We start from the raw sequence: 23,170 nt of genomic DNA on the forward strand, positions 1-23,170 counted from the left end.
AATAAAAAAATCAATAGCATTTTTAAGCAATTCAACAGGAAAATATAGAAACCAAATGTATCAGTGTGACTTTTGAAATAAGCATGGGGCTCTACGTATCGAAAACAATCTGGGTCTGATACAACAAGAAGACGGTGAAGCTCAAGGTCACCCAGGCAGAGTCAAAGAGGAGGAAAAAGACGGACCTCTGCCGTGTGCCACCCAAGATCATTAACTCCAAATGGATTAAAGACCTTAAACCACAGGACTCCCGGGGGACAAATCTCTCTGACAGAGATTTTGGTGGTGACTGCTTGCATCTAACACCAACAGCAACAAAAGCAAAACCAAAAAGCGAGACGACCTCAAACTAGAAAGTTTCTACCCGGCCAAAGAAACCATCAACAAAATGAATACAGAATTTTCTGCCTCTAGAATGCCAGAAAATATCTGCAAATCACCTATCTGATAAGGAGTTAGTATCTATAATATACAAAGAACTCATTCAACTCAATGGCAGAAAGAACAAAAGAAACCACCAACTTAAGACCTGCACAAAAGATCGGAAGAGACATTTCTCCGAAGGAGACACCTGTGGCCGGCAGGCACAGGGATGATGCCAAGTCACCAGCCACCAAGAAGACACAAATCCAAACCGCAGTGAGAAGTCAGCTCCCACCTGCCACCACGGCTCCTGCCAGAAAGATGCGGCCCTTACACCCTCACGGACTCTGGGTGGGAACAGAAATTGGTCTGGTCCCTAAAGAAAAACTGAATGGAGGGTCCGCAAAATATTTAAACTACATCTACCATATTATTCAGCAATTCTACCTTGGGGTACTCACTTGAAGAAAACAAAGACTAACTTGCAAAGAGACACGCATCCCTAAGTTCACTGTGGCATTTTCACAATAACCAAGTCCTGCTAACCACGCCAGCTGGATGAGTGGATACAGAAAGCATGGCGTATGCAGTCGGGGGTCACTTAGCAACATTTTGGCCACACAGGTGTTGGCAGTCCCCACAGGCTGCGCCAGACAGTCGGGATGTGCAGGAGACCCCACATGACGTCTGCCCAATGACACGTACCTCAAAATGGATCCCAACATTAAGCAACACAGGACTGTATCTACAATGAGATATTATTCAGCCATGAAAAAGGAGCGAAATCTTGCCATTTGCAGTAACATGGACCTCGAGGGCATTCTGCTAAGTGACATGAGTCAGGTCGAGAACAACACATATCTAATGATCTCCCTTATATGTGGGATCTGAACAAAAAACCACGGAGCTGGAGACAGAGAACATGGCGGTTTGCCAAAGGTGGGGGATGGGCGCAATGGCCGAAGGGGGTCAAAAGGTAAAAAGAAAAACAAATTATTGCATATTAAAAAACAAACACACAAGAACTCAAATGACTGGCTTCAAAAAACGCTGAAGTCATGAAATGCAGAGCCTCAGAACTCCTCCAGATAAGGAAACTAAGAGACATACCTGAGGTTGGGTTTTTTATATTTTGCTGTAAAGGACATTATTGGAACAATAGATAAGACCTCAGGTGGGCTGCAGATCAGGTAACAGGATTAGGACAAATTTCCTGATTTTGACAATTATTTTGTAGGAAACAAAACCCATAGGTATGCTGAAAGGATCGTGGAGACACACTTACACACACACACACGTGAATCAAGTACTCACAGGTCCACAACCAGATGGCTAAGTCCCTTAACCCAAACCTAACCCTTGGCTCACTGTCATGGTGATTGCCGCTGCACGTCCGTCACACACAGATCTTCCTCTCTCGCTGCCCCTCCATCTCTATCTAAGAGGCGGCAGCACAGGGGTTAATAAGCGTTTCTAAGATAAAGTGGGGAAATAAGAATCTCTCTTCCTTCTTCCTGAAGCACAGACACCTCAGCACCCTGGGGGATCCGCACCCGGTCTCCGTCAGAGCCGAGGACACCCTGAAAGGCGCTTCCCCGGGGACTCCGCAGCTCTCAAGGCCGTGCCGGAGCCCAGGATCAAGTTTCTATCTGAGAAACCAACCTTCTCACTTTTAATTATAAGTATTGTCCCAACTCAGAGCCGCTTTCTTCCAGAGAAGGGACGCATGCATCCTCACACTGCTCAGGACTGTCCTTAGGGTGGGGAGGACGGGAAAGGAACGGAGCGACAGAGGGGGCGCAGGGACCCTCACATTCCACCAGACTCACGGGTGACCTTGGTCAGGACCCGCGGGGAGCACCCAGCAGCCCTGGCGGAGCCGCTGGCCACCCAGCTGGACTGCCCCCTGCTGGTACCTTCTTTTGGCTTCCTCATATTGGAGGCTGAGTCTGACCTTTTCCGCTAAGTTGGATCTACTTCTCATGGCGATCTGGTGGGAAACAAAAAGGGGAAAAGTCAATGACGCCCCCAATGAAGGAAGTAAACTGCTTCTGTCTCTGGGCAGCACAGGTAATGGGATCGCTCACCAAGAGGGCGCAGAGAGCAGGGGAGGGCTGGAAAGGCACCTGCTTTAACCTCTCGGTGGGGGCAAATGTTTCTTTCAAATTCCGGCTTGTCTGTTTTTCAAAGATTTTCACATCCTTTTCCCCACACATTACATTTGAGGTTAAAAAATATGTCAGGTAAATGTTTCTGGTATCTAAGGGTTTATGAAGGCTGTCCAGGTCAATAAAATTTATGAACTGGAACTAATTTCCTAGTCTCCATGAGCCAAAATTTCCATCATTTAGTTAGCTTTCAACTGCATACACTATGAACTAAATCACTGAAAAATTAAAACAAACAGGTAAGCCCTACTGTTGATCTCTGCTTTACTTTCATAGCGCAGAATTCAAAGAAGCAGAAGAGAGTAAGAAAATATCTGGGAACTTATTAAAAAGTAAATTATCTGCAGGGCCTCCCCAGTGGCGCAGCGGGTTGAGGGCCGTGCTGTGAAGTTGTTCGCAGCCCCCGCAGTGCAGGTTCGATCCCCAGGTGGCCAGGGAGAAGCCCATAGAGCGCGGCAGACCTCTCCTCAGCAGTGCTTTCGGTCCGTCTGCCTGTTCTGTTCCCCGCTCTGTCTCTGGTGAATCCTCTCACCCTCCCGCGCCGCTGGCCCATACCCCAGCTCTTGTATAAATAATAAAAAATAAATCTTAAAAAAAAATAAATATCTGCAAATGGCACCCCAAAAGGAAGAAGGACAACAGCTCATGACATGCAAGGCCTGTAAGCTGTCTCAGAATGCCAGGTGTATACCACAATGGAACATCTCAATAGAATCAACTTCAGATACACAAAACCAAGTTTTTGATTAGTTTTTAAAGGTATATAGATCTATGTTTCTCATTAGAGAAACATGTTTATTTCATGTTTAATGTTTATTTGAAAGGAACTAAATTCCCAAGGCTCTAAACTTCATAGGAAAAACTGAAAACTTTCCTGTGTCTCTAAATACATCCAGTAGGAGAACATTTGAACAAAATCCCGATGTGCTTGGCAGCTAGAGAAGGTGGCTATGATTTTCTAAACGAATCTTCTGAGTATAATATCCTGAAAGTGCACAGTGGCATCCAGACCACCTGTCCTGCTCTGATCAGGTCCCTGTGGGGGCAGTGCCGGGGCCCGTCCTCCCATGTGTGTCACTCACATCTCCGGAAATGCTTGTCTGTGACCCTGCATCAAGGGTCTGTCTAGAGAGGGCCAAGTGAGAGCTCACTGGGCTGGATCTCAAGTCCGGTTCCGCTGGTCCAAGACCCTGATCCAGATGGAACCGCTCCTGCAGCTTAGCAAGACTCTGTTCGGGAAACACAAAGTCCTTCGTAAATCTTAACGTCTAGGAGGGCAAAGCTTCCCCACCACGCACAATTAATGGCAAAAGCGAATCTTAGTGGAAAAAACAATTTTCACTTTATTTTAGTAGGTACGTGTCACTTTAAATTATTGAAAAATAAGAGTAGAATGCAATTTTGCATAGACACACAGGCGCTTTGGAAGCAGGTATGAGACACTACACAGGTTACCTTACCTTTCCCAAGGAGGCTGGAGAATGGTTCCCTCATGAATAATGGTCTCTCTATATTTAACACATGTATTTTTTCTTTTTAAAATTTCATGAAAAGAAGTTTCCTGAACTACTCCCTTTCCATAGTGGAAATTGTGGAAACATGCCCTGCCTAGGATGCTGCCTCACACAGGCCGCAGCACGGAAAGGCCCTACTTAAAAGAATGGCGGTTACGGCCTTTCACATCTGGACAGAACCTGAGAGATGACTTCACCCAAACTGATGTCAGCGATTAGGAAGTGGGGACAAAGAATAGAACCCCGAAACTGCAGAACTTTCAGCCGCTCCAACTGTGTGTCAGCAGGTCTGAAAGTGAAATATATATCCCTTTCTGTGGGTCACGGTCAGGAGGGTTAGAAGTCTCCTTCAGCTCGCGTGGGTTTCTGGCCCATTCGCTGCTTTCTATGCTGCAGGAACTGGGGAGACTCTAGTCTTTAATTGAATCTGGCTTGTGTGTAAATCCAAAGTTTACAGGAAGACTCAGAGGTGATCTAAAATTGCTAAGTTATACGGTTCCAAAGTGTATTTGTTTCCAGTCCCATTAACTATTTTTTTTTTCAAAGAATCTATTACAGTTTAATGATCCAATGAACAGATCACTGTAGAAGAAAAAATACATGCAAGTGAAGTTTTGCACATGTTATGTGTATTCAGTAAAACCACATATTCTGGAGCAAGTCTTTGCCTGGGTCTGAACCCCGGTCCTGCCATTAATCAGTTGTGTGACTTTACATAAGTTAGTTATCTTCTCTGCACTGCAGTTTTCTAGTCTGTGAGTTGAGGATAATAATTGCACATATCTTCAGGGTGGCTGTGAGAATTAAAGGAACTATTTCCACCCAAGGCAGGCGCCAAGTCATTACTCACCAGCATGTGCTATTATTACTGCTGTCTTTTCTATTTGATCTCTTGCAAGTCATTTCAAAATTTCCCAAATGTAAAATTATCTGGGTTCAAGAACATTTACCTATTTACAATATGAAAACAGCAGTTTGAAGCTGACATGGAGGAGTGGAACATGGCGTTTAGACACAGAGGTTCTACTGAGAATGCAAACATCGGCCGCGGCTGTGCTGTTTTCCCAAACACAGACTGAGCCCTTACTGAGCTAAGTAGAGAACTCCACCTCTCTGAAACACAGAGAATTCCCAGTGCTTGTGATAATTATGGGATGGAGGCGGGGGAAGAGATACATGCTTAAAAAAAAAAAAACCTTGACTCTCCTCTGCTCAGGATGGATATTCAAATGACCTGGGGTCCCTTGAAGCTAAGACCCAAAAGCTGAGACTTGTACAGGTGTGAACAGCCTTCCTAAGGGGACCATAGAGACCCCAGGTGGGCCAACATTACCCCCCTCCACCCTCCAGTGAGCCCCTGGAATCACCTGGGCTCGGGAAAGGCTTCTTAAGCTCCTCGCATCCCTAACGCGTGACAACTGACAGACCCTGTGTGTGCCCTGGGCTGGGGACCACTGCTTCGGCCTGCTCACCTGGGTCCCACGTGCAGTGAGCTCCCGGGTGCACACAAGAGGCTGAGCTCCTATGGGCTCTGGGATCCACCACCCACCATCTCAAGGGCCACGTAAAGCCTGGCTTCAAATAAGCCCATCAGAACCCGGGAAACAGTCTGGTCTTCTCTGAGGCAGCAGGTGGCCTCAGCGCCCATAACAATCTCCCGCAGATGAAATTCTGTACGAGGGGGTGGCGCGTGATGAAGGGACCCCGGCTCGCAGGGAGAACTCCTGCTCGGAAGACAGTGATTTGACTTATGCTCCACAACGAACCTGCATCAGGTCTTGTTTTTCTTTCTCTCCTGAGCTAATGGCCTTCCTGATAGATTTCAGTTCGGTTAGAATGGCCTTGGCTTCACTGAGTTCGTAGCCGCTCTGGCCTCCAGACATTTTTTTATCAATCCTGTTAAAAGAGGAAAAAAAAGAAGTCAGAGAACGCCAGCGTACAAACGAGTAGGAGCTGGTCTCTAGGCTGTCTCAGCCGCGGGTGGTCTTCCCACTGGACTCTCACGCTCCAGAAACCCGTGTTCACGCCCACGCCACAGCCTCTCCTCTCCCTGCTGCCGGCTCGGCTGGACCCCCCTCCCGGCCCCCACACACTCCTGTCTCATTTCTCATCATTCGCGGGCTCAGTCCTTTGTCCTCAGTCTGTCCAAGGGAAACCACTTCTGGCCAATCCCCAGTGGCCTCGGATGCTGCCCTTGCTCTCCACCCTGATGGGTGCAGGTCACAGGGGTGATTTCGCAGGAGGACCGAAAGGCCAATGACCTGGACAACCTCAGGACTTGCGCCTGCAGCCTCGGCCACACGCTGTGCAGCAACACCCAGCAGGGGACCCCGGGGGCGCAGTGCTTCTCATTTCTGCCAGGAGCAGCCGCAGCGTGGGGCCGGTGGCTGGCTGATTACCTCCTCCTAGTACCTGGGAAGTATTGATTTTGGTTTTAAGAGGGTTGTGAGTGGAGCTAAAATTGCTTGCCTTGCTGAACGCGCTCAGGTGGAGGGACAGATGAGCTCACCTGTCAGCTACGGCGGAGGGCGAGTATCCTGCCCCTGCAGTGTCCTGTCCTGCAGGCCCACCTTCCAGCCACCCTCACAGCTCCCAGGGTACCTCCTGGCAGGGGACTTGGTGCCACCCAGGCCTTTGTGTTGGGGGGAGAGGGGCGGAGGCCCATCAGACCGCCAGGTGCTCTCTTAAAAATGGCCTAGTGCCTTCTCTGCTGCCACTCCCTGGTCTCCTAGTCACCTGCGCTGCCGGGACGAGCTTTTGCTTGTGGGGTAGGGGCTCTGCCTGGCTGCCCCCCAGATTCTTACCCAGAGAAACAGCACCTATCATACGGCAGAAAACTGGCTCTGGGCTCATTTGGCGAAAAACATTTCATAATTTATATTTATCTCAATGTGAAGGGTTGAATCCGAAAAAACAAAACAGTGCCGCCTTAACTCGCTTTTCCTAACACAGTTTACTTAGATAAATGCAGCTCAGTCGGCAATGTATTTCCTCAAGTACGAGTGCCGTAAATATTTTATGCTGCTGAATAAGCAGTAAAAGCCTTAAAGAACCTTAAGAAAATAAATTTCATGATAATCTCATTTGAATAAAAGCAAAAGCAACCAAATCACTGAACTAAACACCCGGTGGACTCAGTGTGCAAAGGGCCCCGGAAGCCTGCTGGTTGTTCTTCGCCAAATGAAGAAACTGAGTCAGAAGTTTATGCAAATTTAGCCCCTATAGTGCATGAATTCCGAACCAACGAAGACTGTCCTCGAAACAACGGGATCAGGCATGGCGCTCGCATGACTGTCATATTTAGAATATTTGATAAGAATGCTGGAAAGTACTTTGACGATCAGTTAATTCCATTTATTTGGGAAGGGATTTATCCATGAAATTTTTGGCACCCCGAAGTGCCAATGAAATATATCTAACAACTTAGTTGAGACAAAGGGTTTATTTTATTAAAAAAACTCTGAGGTTTCGTGCACTAGCGAGCAATGCCGTATCTCGAGCTGTGTCAACATGAATTTCTAAGGCCCAAGGAATTTCTTCCTATTTCAGTAAAGCCTTCAGAATTTCATGGAAAAACCAATCTTTAATTCAGAAATATACTTAGCATTTCAAAATGAAAGAGTATGATGGGCTGTTTTCAGATATAAACTTGAACATTTAAGAATAAAAGCAGAACTACTAAAAAAGAAAAACTCCTGTCGCTGGTGACAACACGGATGGAACCAGAGGGGGTGATGCTAAATGAAATCCGGGGAGAGACAAATACCAGATGGTTCCTCACATATGTGGAACACAGAGACACAAAACACAGGACCAGGTAGAACCAAGCCAGTAACAAACCCCAGAAATCTGACTCTGGAATTGCAGCTGCCAGAGGGGGCGGGGGGAGGGACAGGCCGGAGCTGGATGGGCCCCGGGTCCTGGGGGGGTGGTGGTGATACGCCCGGCAAAGGGTGTGATCCTCTTCCTGTGAATCATACACAGCTGGGAAGCCAGTGTTACCTCAATAAAAAAATGAATTCAATACATTAAACAAGAGAGAGAATAACTACCATAAAAACAGAATTAAAAACAGACTAGTTTATGGCTGCTAATTTCAAACTAAATGACAGGGTTCGACCCACATGGTGGCAGAACAGAGAGGCTGGCATCACCTTTCCCCCTAAAAACATCTATAAAGACAGTATTTGCTCAAAGGGAGACTTGGAAGCTCCCTGCCAGGCCCAGGACTTTCCCATGGAGGACTTGGCACTAGGCTCTGGCTTGTTGCAGGGAAGTTCAGGAGGACGTGAAGGAGAGAGTGGCAGGGAGAGCAGAGGGCGCAGTCGGTGGACTGAGCAGGCGGGCCCAGGCCCCAGGGCGGGCACTGCAGACTTCCCTGGAGGGGCTGTTCAGAAAAGGAGTCAGTCACCCCGCCTGGGATGTCAGGAACATCAGGTCCTGCGGCCAGGAGGCTCTCCCCCCATGCAGAAGTAAGTGAGCACAGGCCCCACAGAGCCAGGCGGGGCTGCATCAGCTCACAGCAGAGAGACGCCCTGGAGAGACACAAGTCACCAGCCCCTTGGAAAGCAGCAGCCGGGGCTCCGGAGCTGGCAGCCCTGGACCCTCAGAGGGGGGACTACCGAGCTGGCGGCTACTCTGGCGCCCTTTCTGCTGCACAGGCAGACAACGCACACACATACCTCCTGCTTGCCAGGCCCAGTGAGTCCCGAGTGTGAGCTCTGTGGACCAGAGAGGACCCCGTCGCCAGGTGATGGAACTCCAGAGAGCTCCATCCACAGGAGAAGGGAGCAGAGGGGTCGGGGAGGCAGAGGTGACCGACCTCACTCCCCAACAGAACTGAGATCAAGTATTTAAGCCCCAGACACCCTTCCTGCCCCCACCTGACGCCAAGGTGAACTAGCAAGAGAAACAAACAAAAAAAAGCCTGGAGCTCCTCAACCACAAAAATAGCATCTACCTTAGCACACACGCACAGGAAGCAAGGGACATCTGAACACAAGGTGGAAAAGCAAAGGAAAAGAGATGTGGGACGTGCACACAGGATACAGAAGTCGAGGACCGATCAGACGAAGAAGTTGAAAGAACAAATATTAAAAATGCTAAATGAGCTGCTGGAAGGTTAGTCAAGGGCAGAGAGGCAGGTGCAAGATTGTAGAAAGGAGCTGGAAGAGTGGAGCGAGTTCCTCACCAGAACCACTGGAGGCATTAAAAGAACACAAAGGGAGACTCTGAAACAAGGACATATCTAGAAAGTGCTTTAAATAGCATTAAACTGGTAGAAGAAATAATTTCAGAAATAAAAGACTCAAATGTAACAAACCACTCAATTAGGAAAAGAGAAACACTCGGAGAAACAGCACACTCAATTTAGAAGAGGAAACATCAAGACAATGGGCATTCCGATTTCCCAAACCTAAAGAATGAATTAAACATGATGTCCAAGAAGCAGAGAGAACACCCACGTTTCTAAATATCAAATGACCTGCACCAAGACACGTCACTGTCAAGTTATCAAAAATCAAAGACAAAAAAAAAAATTTACAGGAAGCTTAGGATAAAGACAATTTACAGTGGATTCCAAATCAGGCTTCCCTGAGATTCCGTCCCCGTCTCCAGCAAGAAGGTGCTCGCTGTCCTGGAAGAAAAGAACTTCCAGCCAAGGAGACCCCATCCTACAAAATTATCATTCAAAATAGGAAGGCGAAAGTTTCCCCCTGATGGTAGTGGAGTTTCTCACCACCACACCTGGCCTTCAAGAGCTGTTTCTACAAGAAAATAAACCAAAACACAAAACCCCGAGTAAAATGACAACAGGAATATAAAATCAGACGCTTGAGCGAGAATACGGAGAGTCAACAACAAAATACTAAATGGGAGGGAGAAATGAGCATGACCCGTAGAGGTAAGCGCCAGAGGGCTGACCCCAGCTCATCGAGGGCTTTTTTAGACATAGTGAGTCACGCATAATTCCTTGGTAATCACAACCAAAAATCTAGAACTTTCGAGGCACACAAAGAAACGAAGAAACTGATAGAATCACTGGGGGGAAATACCCTGCATGAGAGACCTGAAGAACAAACATCGTGAACATGGCCAGATTCCCTAAAGCTACTTACAGATTCAATGTACTACCTATCAAAATTCCAAAGACTTTTTCAAGGAAATCGAATAATTATAAAATCTGTACGGAGCCACGAAAGGTCCCAAGTGGCTCCACTTAACTCCATACACAAAAATCCAAAATTGATTCAAGAGCTAGAGATAAGAACCCAAACCACAAATTACTTGAAAGAAAACACAGGGGGGCGCACTCGGGACACCCCGCACGGAGATGCAAGTGGGGACACCCCTCCAATGGCAGGGAAACAAAGCGGGAGTCAACATCAGGAGTACATCCATTTTGTATCTTGAAGAAATCATCACAAAGACAAAAAGGCAAACTATAGAATGGGAGGAAATACCTGCATGTCACACATCTGACGAGGGGCTGGTTCCCAAGCTACAAAGTACTAAGACAATCCAACAACACGAAAACTGACAACCCAGCCAAAAAAATGGGCAAAAGACCTAAATACATATTTTTCTCAAGAAGCCATTCAGACAGCCCCGGATCTGGAAAAATGGGGGCCATCGCTTAGCCACGTGAGACGCCACCTCACCCCTGTGAGCATGGTCCATATCACAAAGGATGGAAACAACACACGTTGGCGAGGATGTGGCAATAAAGGGCCCTTCGTCCTCTGCTGGTGGGGGTGCAGGTGGGCACAGCCTCTATGGAGACCAGCATGGACAGGTCCTATGAAAATAAAAATGGATCCACCCTGTACGATCCAGCAATACTTCTGCTAGGTATTGTCACCCCAAAAAACAACAACAACAAAATAACTTCTCATAGGGAAAGACTCACGTACACCTGTGTTCATAGCAGCACTGCCCACGACTGCCAAGGCAGGGCAAAAGAACAAAATCGATTAAAAAATTTAAGAAACTCCACAGATTTATTTCTGCAAAAAAAAAAACAAAAACAAATGAAGCGGTGGAAAGTCTTAACTCTCTACCACTCAGCCCAACGTCACGCGTGACACGAGCAAGCCGGCAGCGCAGGGTCTTTGCTCCTGTCCTCCGGCTTTCCTCTACTCCATGTTTCTCCTGTCCTCCTCCACTACCATCTCCCGCCTCCACTCTCTCCTCCACCCTACCTGAACATAAAGTAAAATACAGCATTATTCACTGATCTTTAAAACAAAGTACTATGCTTTTTGTTCTTCAGTTGGGATGCGCTCTTTCATACTGTCCCCTGAAATTTTTTAAATGGTTTAGGTTGGTGTGTACTCTGTAATTAATTTGTTCCCCGTATCTTGGTCTCTTTTGAAAGGAAAGAGGTTACATTTGCAGGTTTTTTTCCTGGAAATCATGAGCGCCCAGCGCTAGCATGCACGGGCCGTGTGCAGTGTCTGTCTGTCTGTCTGTCTGTCTGTCTGGCGCTTCCTTATCTCCCACCTTCCAGTGCTGAGCCAGGGGCGGCAGAGGGGAGCGGCCACGTGCCCGCTATTCTGCCAGTGAGGCCAAAGTCAGGCTCGGGACCGGGATTGAAGAGAATAGCGGAGAGAGAAGGGGGCGCTCCCTCACCCAGCACCCAGTCCGGGCCCGGCAAAACTGAAGCTGGAGTTAAACTACGTTATAATGCCGGACTCCACAAAAATAGTCCATTGTGCTGTGAATAACTGAAAGGCCGCAAAGGCCTTGGTGGGATTCTATTTAAATCTTGCCCTGAAATACATTTTCTGTTACAACTCGCCATGAAAGCCCCTGTCTGGTATCAGGGATGGGGTTCCCTGGAAAGTGTGGTCTCCGGGTTCAACTGTGCTTCAAAGTTGGAGCAGCTCAGCCGCCAAGCCTGGCAGGGAAGCGGCTCTGTGCTGTCTGCGGCTCCGCCGGGCAGCCAGGGCTCCCTGTCGGCTCTGCCACCTTCCTGCCCTGCCCCTGAGGGATGAGAACGGCTGCAGGAGGAGGCCCGGATTTCTACAACAAATGTCTATTGTTTTCCTGTGGAATGTTATTGACAGATTCCTAAACATGCCTTAGATTCCTATAAAACTTGCTAGCAAGCAAGCTGCTTTAAAACAATACGGCATTGTTACATCAATATAACAAAAACAGCAAGCGAGGCCAGGGCCTAATCCCCAGGTGGTGGCGGGAGCTATAATTGCACGTGCCTTAAGGACGTCTAAGGAATGGCGAAGACTCTGTGGCACTCCTCAAAGCCCTGTTTCCCCTCCGCTCCCACCCCAAAGCCCCCCTCACTGTGACTGAACATCACACTCCTGTCACTCTGTGGCCGCTCAGGCCTGGGGGAGCTCTGCCACCGGGGGAGAGTCTTGGAACAAAGTCAGACCCGAGAAGCACCTGGGGTCTCCCACGACCCACCTGGGGGACCAGAAAAGGCAAGTTTTTAAGAAACCCTCGGGTTACCCTAAGAGGCCGTGAGGCCTGAGGACCACGAGGCTGGGCGACTGAGAGGACAGCAGGCCATGGCCACTGACTGCGGACTGGCGTGGACCCGTGGTGTCCCCCGCACAACTCCTCACCCTGACACCCTGAGCAACGGCCTGTGAGTGTCTAGTCAGCAAACACACAGGTTCTGCGGCTACGTGGAGGGGCGGGAAGAGCTATGTGGGGGCCGGGAAGAGCACGAGCCCCCCGGGAGGCCCCCTGCACTGCCCTAGCCTGTACCCTGGGAGGCAGCAGCCAACTCCTGCCCTGGTAGCCTCTGGTCAGGTGGTGCTGAGAACCCACAGGCTTCCTCCCTGGAGCAGACGCCCTGGGGTGGGGGTGGCGAGTAGCAGGGAGTCTCCCTGGGTCTGGGGTCCGTCAGCAGGGAGAACTGTGGCTTCTAGGGACGGGGAGCTGGGCAGGGATTCCTGGCGGGGCAGGGATTCCTGCCACCCCATGTCATCTACGCTTCCACCTCGATGGGCCAGGCCCAGGCTGTGGCACAGAGAGGCTGGACGTGAGGACGTGGTCAGCCCCTCTGCTGACTCCTGCCTGGCCCCTGAGCTCTGCGGTGGGACTCAGGGCGCGCGTGGGGCCACGGAGAGTGGGAGGGGGGCCTGGCCCAGGCCCGGGGCGGCAGGGCTCGCCCCCGCTGAGCCAGGTGGGGGCCCATTCCCCGGCCCTCTCCTCAGCCCCTCAAGGCAGGGAGCCGCAGTGGAGTTTCTCATTCGGGTTTCTTCCGCTCTCCAACGACTGGTAACAGCTTCAGCCCTTTCAGAGTGTACAGATTTCCCCAAGTTTTGGTTTTGTGGGCTGCTTGCTTTCTCGGCTTTTGGTGAGAGCTCTGAGCTTTTGACTTCATGCTTCGGGGAGAAATCGCTGAGGGAAGCCGGGGCCTCCGCTTCCGCTGGCGTGAGGGGCCCTGAGCCACGCTGCCGGCCGGTGTCGGTGTTTGGTACTTACTGTTGCAGCGTTTCAAAGCCTTGTTCTTTGTAGAGCAGCTCTTGCTTCATCTGCGAGAGTTCCCTCTTCAGCTTTTTAACCTTTTGTGAAAAATCAATGTAAATATGAATGTTTGTAAATAATTAGCAGCACCGCTTTAAAACATAATCGGTTAGTGAGGAATTAAACACACAAACACGGCCGTCAGCTCCACTGTCCCTCCACCCGTTTCTCCTTGACGTACGCCCCCCGGCAGCTACATCGGTCATGCCCGACCGCCAGCGCCACGCAGGGTGGTGAACACATGCCCTCTTCCTCCATCTCGCAAAATTCCTTCGAGCAGGACACAACCAGCTCTATTTTGTGACCAAAAGCCAGAAAGGGAGAGTCAGAAATCTTAATGTATTTATCTAGATTACTTTTTTGCAGGGACACTGTGTGACCAGAAGCCCCGGAACCCCACACCCACCACCAGGGCGCCCCCGGCCCCGTACCCCTTCCTGTCTTCTCCCTCCGTCTCCCCGCCTGTGGCCTCGGCTCCGCAGCCAGACGTACAGGGTTTGTTATTCTCATTTGGCTTTGCCTGACCTTTGCTTTCTCTAGAGTCCACACGCAAGGAAGGCTGTGATGGCGCTCCTCCTCGTCAGCACCTCAAACCGAGGCGTCTCTGGCTCTGCCAGGCGGTTTGCAGCTTTCCTTTGCCGAGCCCCAGGCCCTGTGGCCACCCTCAGCCTCCCCAGGGTCCAGGCAGGAGCTGCCTCGGGGCTTCTGCATGTGCTGTTCCCGCTGGCTGGGAGGCTTTTCCCCAGAGCTGCAGCCACTGGCCCACGTTACCTCTGCAAACAGGGCCTGTCCCTCCGCCCCACCCGGACAATACGCTGATATTCTTTTTCAAGAGCTGAAATTCCCTGTGAGATTTGACTGCCTGTTCCCGTGGGAATGTACGCGCATTCATACCAGCTGCACCCCGAGCTTCTAGAACAGTACCAGGCACACAGTAGTGATCAATAAATATTTGTTGTCAAACTGATCAAAAAGAAACAGTTTTTCCTGTTGGCAGATATAGTCCACGGAGACAGCAATAGTAAAATTTGACAGGTGAGAAAAACAGCCCCCGGCTGGGGGAGTCACGAGCTGACGGGTCTTCACAGGGAGAGCAGAGACTTTATTTTTATTTACTAAGTAATTGTCTTTTTTTTTTAAGATTTATTTATTTATACAAGCACTGGGTACAGTCAGAAGCGCGGGAGGGTGAGAGAATTCACCAGAGCCAGAGCGGGGAGCAGAGCAGGCAGAAGGACCGAAGTACACGGCTGAGGGGAGCAGCGGGCGCGGCAGGAAAGGTCTGCATGCCATGTGGGACCCTCACGGCAGGAGAGGTCTGCTGCGCCATGTGGGTATCTCCACAGCCGGCAGGGATCGAACTGGCGCTACAGAAGCTGCGGACAGCTTCATAGTGCTGCGCTCAACCCGCTGTGCCACCATGGAGGCCCTGTTCTCTTATTTCTTAAGCATCAATTTTATCTTCCTTGTCATTTGCTGAGTCAATCTTTACAGACATCTGTCAATTTTATTATTTTAAGAAACAAATTTTTCTTCTGTTGACCCCATCAGAGTCCTGTGTACTCGCCAGCAATGCCTCCCCTGACTGCATTGCTCCTTCTCCTGTCTGGGACTCACCCTGCTGCTCTGAGGAGGAATTCATTGCTCACCATCTGAAGACTACGATTTCCAACAGATCCACTTAAGGCTTTAAGTTTGTCTCTGCTTCTCTCCCGATGCTGCGAGCACCACTGACCCTGGGCAGGACAGGGGTCCCCCAGTCTTTCCAGTGTGCGTGTCCTATTCCAGCCCCAACACAGGGTGCCATGCCGCATTTATGGTCACGCCTCTTGACTCCTCCAATCCATGACACTTCCTCAGTCTTCCCTTGTCTTCCTTGACCTGTGAGTTTTGAGTAAGTCAGACGCCCTGTAAAGCGTGTCCTGTGTCTGCCTGATGCTGTTCCGCACAGTTAGACGAGGTCACAGGCCCTGGGCAGGCCGCCTACGAGCCCATGTGTCCCTCCTGCCGCATGACATCTGGACACGTGCCACCAGCATGACTAGCACTGGTGACATTAGCCTTCATCACTTGGTTGCAGTGATATCTGACAGGGTTCTTCACTATCATTTGCCATTTTTCTCTCTTCTTACTCTGCTCATCAGAAATAATCACTCAATCCAGCCCAGACTCAGGAAGAGAAGAGTATCCAAAAAATTAGCAGGGCCTCCCCAGTGGCGCAGCAGGTTGAGCGCAGCACTGTGAAGCTGTCTACAGCCTCTGCAGCACGGGTTTGATTCCCGGCCAGCCAGGGAGCTACCCACATGGTGCAGCAAACCTCTCCTGTTTTGCCCACTGCTCCCCTCAGCAGTGTTTCCAGTCCATCTACCTGTTCTGCTCCCCACTCTGTCTCTGGTGAATTCTCTCACCCTCCCGCACCTCTGACCCCAGTTCTTGTATAAATAAACAACTCTTTAAAAAAAATAAATTAGGCAGAGTAAGAATCAATAATCATAACATAGAACAACTCCAACAATATTTCATAGTAAGAATATATTTTTTTAAGATTTATTTATTTATACTAGCACTGGGTACAGTCAGAAGTGCAGGAGGGCGAGAGAATTCACCAGAGCCAGAGCGGGGAGCAGAGCAGGCAGAAGGACCGAGGTACACTGCTGAGGGGAGCAGCGGGCGGCAGGAGAGGTCTGTGCGCCATGCGGGACCCTCCTCCGGTGGCCGGGGAGCAGCCGGGGATCGAACTGGCGCTGCTGAGGCCGCGGGCAGCTTCGCAACCCAGCGCTCAACCGCTGCGCCACCAGGGGAGGCCCCCATAGTAAGAATATTAATAAAAATATTAATTTTTTGTAATAAAAGTTCCATAACACCACCACCCCACACCCCACCCAAATATCTTCTTTTCAGACTGTGCTTAACCATGGGTAACTGAAACCATGGAAAGCCAAACTCCGGATAGGGAGGATGACAATACTAGCTTTATTCTGATTGGACTTTGGTATTGTTTTTTGTTTCCATCTTTTTATTTATTTATTTATTAAAGATTTATTTATTTATACAAGAACTGGGGTGCAGGTAAGAAGCGCGGGAGGGTGAGAGAATTCACCAGAGCCAGAGCGGGGAGCAGAACAGGCAGACGGACCGAAGACACTGCTGAGGGGAGCAGCAGGCGAGGCAGGAGAGGTCTGCTGCACCATGTGGGGTTCTCCCTGGCCAGCGGGGAATTGAACCAGTGCTGAAGCAGCTGCGGACAGCTTCACAGTGGGGCGCTCAACCGCTGCGCCACCAGGGAGGCCCTGTTTTCAGCTTTTTAATTCTGACTCTTTCATACCCTTGTTTTAGGTGTCTCGTCACCATCAGCCAGGAAGGCTTGTCTCTCCAAATCCCTTCTGTTAATCTCTGTCTTTTTAACCAGAGCGTTTAATCCAGTATTATATAATTCTAATACTGATGCATTTGGGTGTCATTTTACCCTCTTATATTAGACTCTTCCTTTGGTTTTCCTTTTTTCCTTTTTAAAGAATTTCCAGTGGTGGAGGACTGTGGTGCCACGTGTCACTCTCTAATTTCGTCTTAAAACATCTTTATTTCATCCAAGTGTGTGAGAGATGGTTTGCTGTGTATAAAATCCTGGTTGTTGGCTATTTTCTCTTAGGACACTGAAAGCATCACGCTGTCACTTTATTGCCACCACTGGTGTGGACTAACCAGCTGTCTCTAGCTGCTGGAATGCCACGAGTAACCTTCTTTCTTCTGGCAGCTTGGAATTTTAACGATCAGGAGATAAACTGATAGAAACCCCACTTCGTTCTTTTTCATATACCCTTGGCCACTGGCATCATATGTTCCTTACTCAAATTTTCAATTCCTCCTTTATTTCTTGAGACATATTCAATACCCATATATTTTATTCTGTATCTAAAATCAACAAAACCGGAAGCATTTGACGATCCGAGTCTACCGTCTGTTTGGTCCTGTCAGTTCCTATTAGTGGTGAGACCTCAATGATGAGTCTCTGTGTGGACTGGAGTTTGGGGGTAGGCGCTCGGGTGCTTGGCGCTTTATGGAGAGGAGGTGCAGGGCAGGCGTGTTCCGCACGGGGGCTGTGACCTGCAGGCGCCCGGGGGCACAGCCATCTGCCCAAACTGGGCATAGGTCCCGCTAACTGTTCAGCTCGGATTCCCCAGACCATCCAGGTAGGTGCGAACTCCAGCTGCAAACCTGTGTGAGCCACCGATGGCAATCAAGTCAAAGGCTGAAAGGCTTCCTTTACGCAGCACGGCTTTTCCAAACAGGCCACTTTCCTGACTGCTTGCTGGAGGGAATGATGGTGTATAGTGTTACGTATGTATTTTTAAAGTCCTTAGCTTTTCAAAATACTTAGTGAAGTATTTGCAGATGAAATGACATATTATCCCAAACTGTCATTTAAATAATTCAGTGCAGTGAACAAAGGCAGCCCCATACTACTGAAGGCTCGGGGGAGAGCTCTGGAGTTCAGACGCAATTAAGCAGAAGGGGCCCTGATAAAATATCCCAGGAGTTCAACTGGGATTTTGAAGAGCTTTGCCCTAAAAGAAAGGGTAAGCTGGTAATAGACCTACACGTCACAAAGGAACAAAGGGCAGATTCCAGATAACTCAAACCTTGATTAAATTAAAATTACTTGCCCTGGCCCAACTGCCTGCAAGGAGCAAAACCACAATACTCTCTAAAGGGTGAAATCACCCCACACCCCACAGTATCTTTTTCATATATAATATATGTCTCTTACTAAAAAGTAAGCAGTTGTAAGAAGTCAAATATTTATCACAAATCAAGAGAAAAAAATAGACCCAACAGAAGAATTCAACTTTTAGGAAATCTAGATAATTAAACAGAACATGAAATTTAAAAGTAACTCAAGTGATTGTGTTCCAAAAGCTATCAATGTTCAGAATTTGGGCAAGCAACAAGAAAAAAGAAAAAAATCAGGTAGAAGTTTTAGAACTGAGAATACACGCAGTGAGATAAAGCTGAAATCAGCAAGAAAAGAAAGTCCCTGCTAGTTTAAAATTAAGCAATACACTCACAAGAAATCATAAAGAAGTTGGAAAATATCTTGAACTGATTAATAATGAAAATACAAAATCCAGAACTTGTGGAATGTAGACAAAAGCCATGTGCTCAAAGGAATTCTGGGCTTAAATGGCGCATATTTGAAAATGAGAAGGCCTGAAACTATTTCTCAGCATTCGCTGGAGCTGAAGCCATGTATCTTTTTTGACACAGCAATTCTACCCCTAGTTGCATAATCAACAAAAAATGTACACATATGTGCACCAAAAGACACGGGTAATAGACATATATGTGAGAGTATAATTTTTCGTTATCAGAAGCTAGAAGAAAATACATGCTGCTGAACGCAGATCAACAGAGGAGATAAAGAAGGTCTGGTATGTGGACCAAAGTGAAATGCTTCACAGCAGTAGGAGCGAATGTGGGTTAATCTCGAAATGCTTCCGAGCAAAGGAAGCCATCATATAACACAAATGGCAGCATTCCAGTCCGACAAAGTTCAAAGCGAGTGGACCATTAACCTACGGTGCTGATGAGGTTAGTGTTGCCTCCCGGAGGAAGGAGAGTGGTGATGAGGCGCCCGTGGGGACTGCTGGAGCGAAGGCCTGTCCAGTTCGTCCTAGGTTTGGCTGCATGGATTTACTGACGTGGTGAATAGTTTTTAACACTCCAGAAATCAAGGATAAAAAGTTTTGGCCTTAGTCATAGCTTGGTCAAAAAGGTTTAGGGTGTAGATGGGGAAACAACCCATGAGGAAGTGTGCGGAACTGTGAGTTTGACCTAGAAAAGAAACAACTTGAGGACAAGGATTGTGGGCCTCTCCAAGTACCAGGTTGTTTGATGAAAGAGCAACTAGGAGGACACACTGCAGCAGGAGGGAGGAAAGTGAGTTCCTGGGACTCAAACATCGGCTCACTCGTTGTGAGTAGTAAGACAGCCCAGGAACAGGGCACACGGTCTCAAGACGAGGACAACCCCCGCACCGAGCACGGCCAAGCAGCAGAAAGACCTTCTGTTGGGGGCAAGCGGGGAGACTCCAAGTGTGAACAGAGATGGCAGTGATCTCACAGCCCCTCCCACCCCCTTCAGATTCTGGGTGTATGTTCAATGCAGAACCACAACCAGAAAGCCTTACCCTTAATCGTGTAGTGGAGATCTCAGCTTTCAAAATATCCGGATCATATTTAGTACTGGATGAAGATCCTGAGAATACTTTTGAAGGAGAAAAAAAAAAGGGGGGGGGAGTAACTTTTACAAGTTGCAAAGCGAAGTCCTCAGCTTAGAATGTGCAAACCCTACAAACACGATGGTACATACTTCGGGGGATAATTACCCAACAATTCCTATACTGTCATTCGTCAGGCATCTAAATATAAAATGTAATCTTCAAATCTTTCTAACTTTCTTCTAAAAACTCAGGAGAGGGGAATGTCATAAAGACCCTGGTGCTGGATTTCATCCTGGATTAGAGCTGCATAATCTGAGAGGGTCTTATTGCAGGTTCAGCGTAGAAGAACTTTCCCGACTCCACAGAACTTCTGTGTAGAGTAAGGAGTCCTTCTACACCTGTCACAGCCTTCTGCCGACAAGGCCAGCACCCTATTACTGATTTATGTGCTGAGAGTGAAGTGAATCGACTCTGGGGTCAACAGAAACTTCACTGTGACTGACAGTTCCAGCTCCTCCCCACCGCATTGGAGAGCAGCAAAAAGGGCTGTGATTTCCCTGCATCTGGAAAGGTAAAAATTAACTCATAAACAAATAAAAGGCAACCAGGCAGCGGGAGGAGCAAAAGGATCCATAATCCCCAATGAGGAGAGTTTTCTCTGGAGTGGGGTTGAGGGGGTTTGCTGAGGAATCGGCGCTGTGTGTGTCCTCGCCGGGCTTTGAGGGACTCTTACCGCCTTGGAGGGACAAGGCTCAGAACTAAACTCTGCCTCGTCTGAATGGCCCCCCCGTACTTACGGCTGGTGCGGGAACTTGACTTTTCCTTGTAGGCATCGTTTAATCGGACATATTCATCCAGCGCCAAGGCCAGCCTCTGCTCCTTCACGTGGTACAGCTCCTTCTGCGTCCTGAGAGCATCCTGGGCCACCGAGAGATAGTCCTTGAGCATCTTCTCCTGCTCCCCCCGCCACTGTTTTCTGGGATCTTCTATCTGTGTGGTTTCTGAAAATACATGAGGTGGGTTCTTTTTTACAACGTAATTATTTTTTAAAAGATCGTTCCAGCTTTGAAAAGAGCAGCTAGCTTAAATTCTTGTATCCTCTGAGGAGTGCATTAGCATTGGTGGAGCGGCTGCTCTAGAAATTTGCAACAGTTTTTGTTTTACTTCACTTGCTCTCTCTCAGCCCCTTCCAGGTCCCCGTCGGCAATTCACTCTCACCCTGAAGCCGCTGTACACGATGTCCACAGCCAGACCGGGTCTTTCGAGATCTCTCTGGCACCCCAGGACCCAAAGAGCCGAAGTCCAGCCACTCATGCCAGCATTCAAGGCCCACAGGACCTGAACCCAGTCGACTTTGCACAGGCCCGACCAGGCCGCCCACGACACCTGGGCACCCACGGGCCGCGGCCAGCACCAGCTCATGGACAGGCGAGCGTCCACGGCAAGTGAAGAGCCCAAGAATAAACACTTGAAACATGCACCGACGACGTTATGTGGTTACTGCACATCTGCGGGCTGGATACTCCTGGGGCTCGCCGCCTATGTTTCCTTTCTCCCCACTTCTAACAACTCGTTTCTAGTGTGTTTCACAAGGTGTGCGTCTGTCCAAGGTGGATTAGAAATTTAAAAACAAACTCTGGTTCTGGTTTGGTGACTACAGTTGAAAGTTGGTGTTTGGATTTGTACCTCTGCACACTAGACTCACCGGCGTGCTCCAAACACCACTCAAATTCAGAAACTCGATTAGTTTCTGCAGTGGTACCAGGTGCTGGTGGATCCACAGGCAGCCACCCTTCTGTGGCGTGGTGCCCCGACTGCCCCTGGAGCCGGTGACTTGTCCTGATAAAACAGGACACGGCGGGGGGTGGATGTTGCTGAGACAAGGTTGCAGGAGGCTGGGGCTAGCTGCTCTCTCTCTCTCTCTGGCCGCCCTTCTTGGCTTTTTGCTTTCATGAAGCAAAGTGCATGTCAGCTAATCCATGGAGAGGTGCACATGGCAAAGAAAGAGCCCCCCCCCCCCCACCAGCCAGCAGCCACAGAGGCCCCGGATCCTGCCAACACTGCCTGGAAGCGGGCCTCCCCGTCCTGCCTGCAGAGGCCTGTGGCCTGGGCGCACCTCAGGCGGATGCCTGCCGGACGCCTGGAGCCCACAGAGCCCACAAGCCTGCCAGCGCTCAGGAGCCCCAGAACTGTGAGGTAATGAAGGGATTTTAAACTACTAAGTTTTGGGGTAATTTGTTATCATGAGATAACTGACTAACTAACCAAATAAGAGATACTACAAATTGTAAACACACATGAGAAACTTTTTAAGTGTTTGTAAGTTACAAACAGGACACATACCAGTGGTTCTCTCTCAAGTCTTCAGAGGTTTGATTGAAACATATTTCCCCACATACTGGGGACTTGACATACTTTCAATAAAATACTAATCAACAGCTCAACTGTCACAAAAATTTATTTGACTGACAAATAAAGTATAACAGAAATAACAATAAATCGTCAGCATTTGCTTTGGCTAGTTCAGCAGACACATTCCAGGAGGCTGTGCACGACACAGGAGACTCAGCAGGAAGCATGCACATTTCTGAGACACCACACAGCTCAGACACAAGCTCCGAGAGGGGTCCCCAAGGCCCCTTGGAAGAGGGCATCACTGAGCAGGGTTGTGCTTCATCTCCATCAGCTGTATTTGCCCCACAGATTTGTGAAGAGTATTTATTAAATGTAAATACTCAAAGCTACTATACAAATGTGGTGTTTTTTTATTAAGACCTGGTGGCCTTGGGAGATGCTGTACTATAATTCGATGCAATTTGCATATTGTTTACTACATAAAAGAACTGAGATGTCACATGCTGTTAAAATGTCACATGCCTCCAGGGGATTCACATTCCATCAGTGTTACAGACGTGGGACTGCTCCGAATTACAAGAGCTTATCGTGGAAGGAAGATAACATTGGAGGCTTCACAGGAATATTATTTCTGTCTGTTGTGCAGATTTCTATTCTTCCTGCTGTGCTCAGGAAGAATGAAGGAAATGAATAACTTTCCTTATCTTGTCTTTTTAGAAACTATCTGCTGTTTATCTACTATCTGCTACTCCTACAATTGCTGACCATCTACTACGTGCATGGGGGAAAACAGACTTTCAGGAATGTTCCCTCTCGCCCGCAGAGGAAGTTACAAAACACAGGAGAAATTGTGACAAGTGAATTTGAAATATAACAACTATTTACCCACTAGAAAGTTGTAAAAGCCTTGCAGAAGGCTGGTTAAAGGCCAGGGCAGTTGAGAGATACTTCCTTCTCCCAAGGAGCTCCTGAACCTCCCAGCTCCGAGCCCACGCCAATCCCTTTTTCTTCAGTGACTGGTAAACTCTGTCATTCTTTGTGGAATGCAA

The 23,170-nt window shown here is 48.7% G+C and overlaps 1 protein-coding gene across 1 annotated transcript in view; it reads right to left on the reverse strand.

Moving 5' to 3' along the window:
- WWC2 (WW and C2 domain containing 2) overlaps positions 1-23,170 on the reverse strand; it is a gene marked incomplete at both ends in the record, with an annotated part of 133,148 nt that overhangs the window by 37,007 nt on the left and 72,971 nt on the right. Inside the window, 6 exons of the mRNA XM_084231597.1 lie at positions 2,280-2,353; positions 3,614-3,760; positions 5,812-5,941; positions 13,505-13,584; positions 19,734-19,810; positions 20,564-20,767. Of these exons, the coding sequence (XP_084087723.1) occupies positions 2,280-2,353; positions 3,614-3,760; positions 5,812-5,941; positions 13,505-13,584; positions 19,734-19,810; positions 20,564-20,767 (712 nt within the window). The remainder of the gene's footprint in view (positions 1-2,279; positions 2,354-3,613; positions 3,761-5,811; positions 5,942-13,504; positions 13,585-19,733; positions 19,811-20,563; positions 20,768-23,170) is intronic.

Source organism: Talpa europaea, assembly GCF_964194135.1.
Source record: "Talpa europaea genome assembly, chromosome: 4".
NCBI classification, from domain to species: Eukaryota; Metazoa; Chordata; class Mammalia; order Eulipotyphla; family Talpidae; genus Talpa; species Talpa europaea.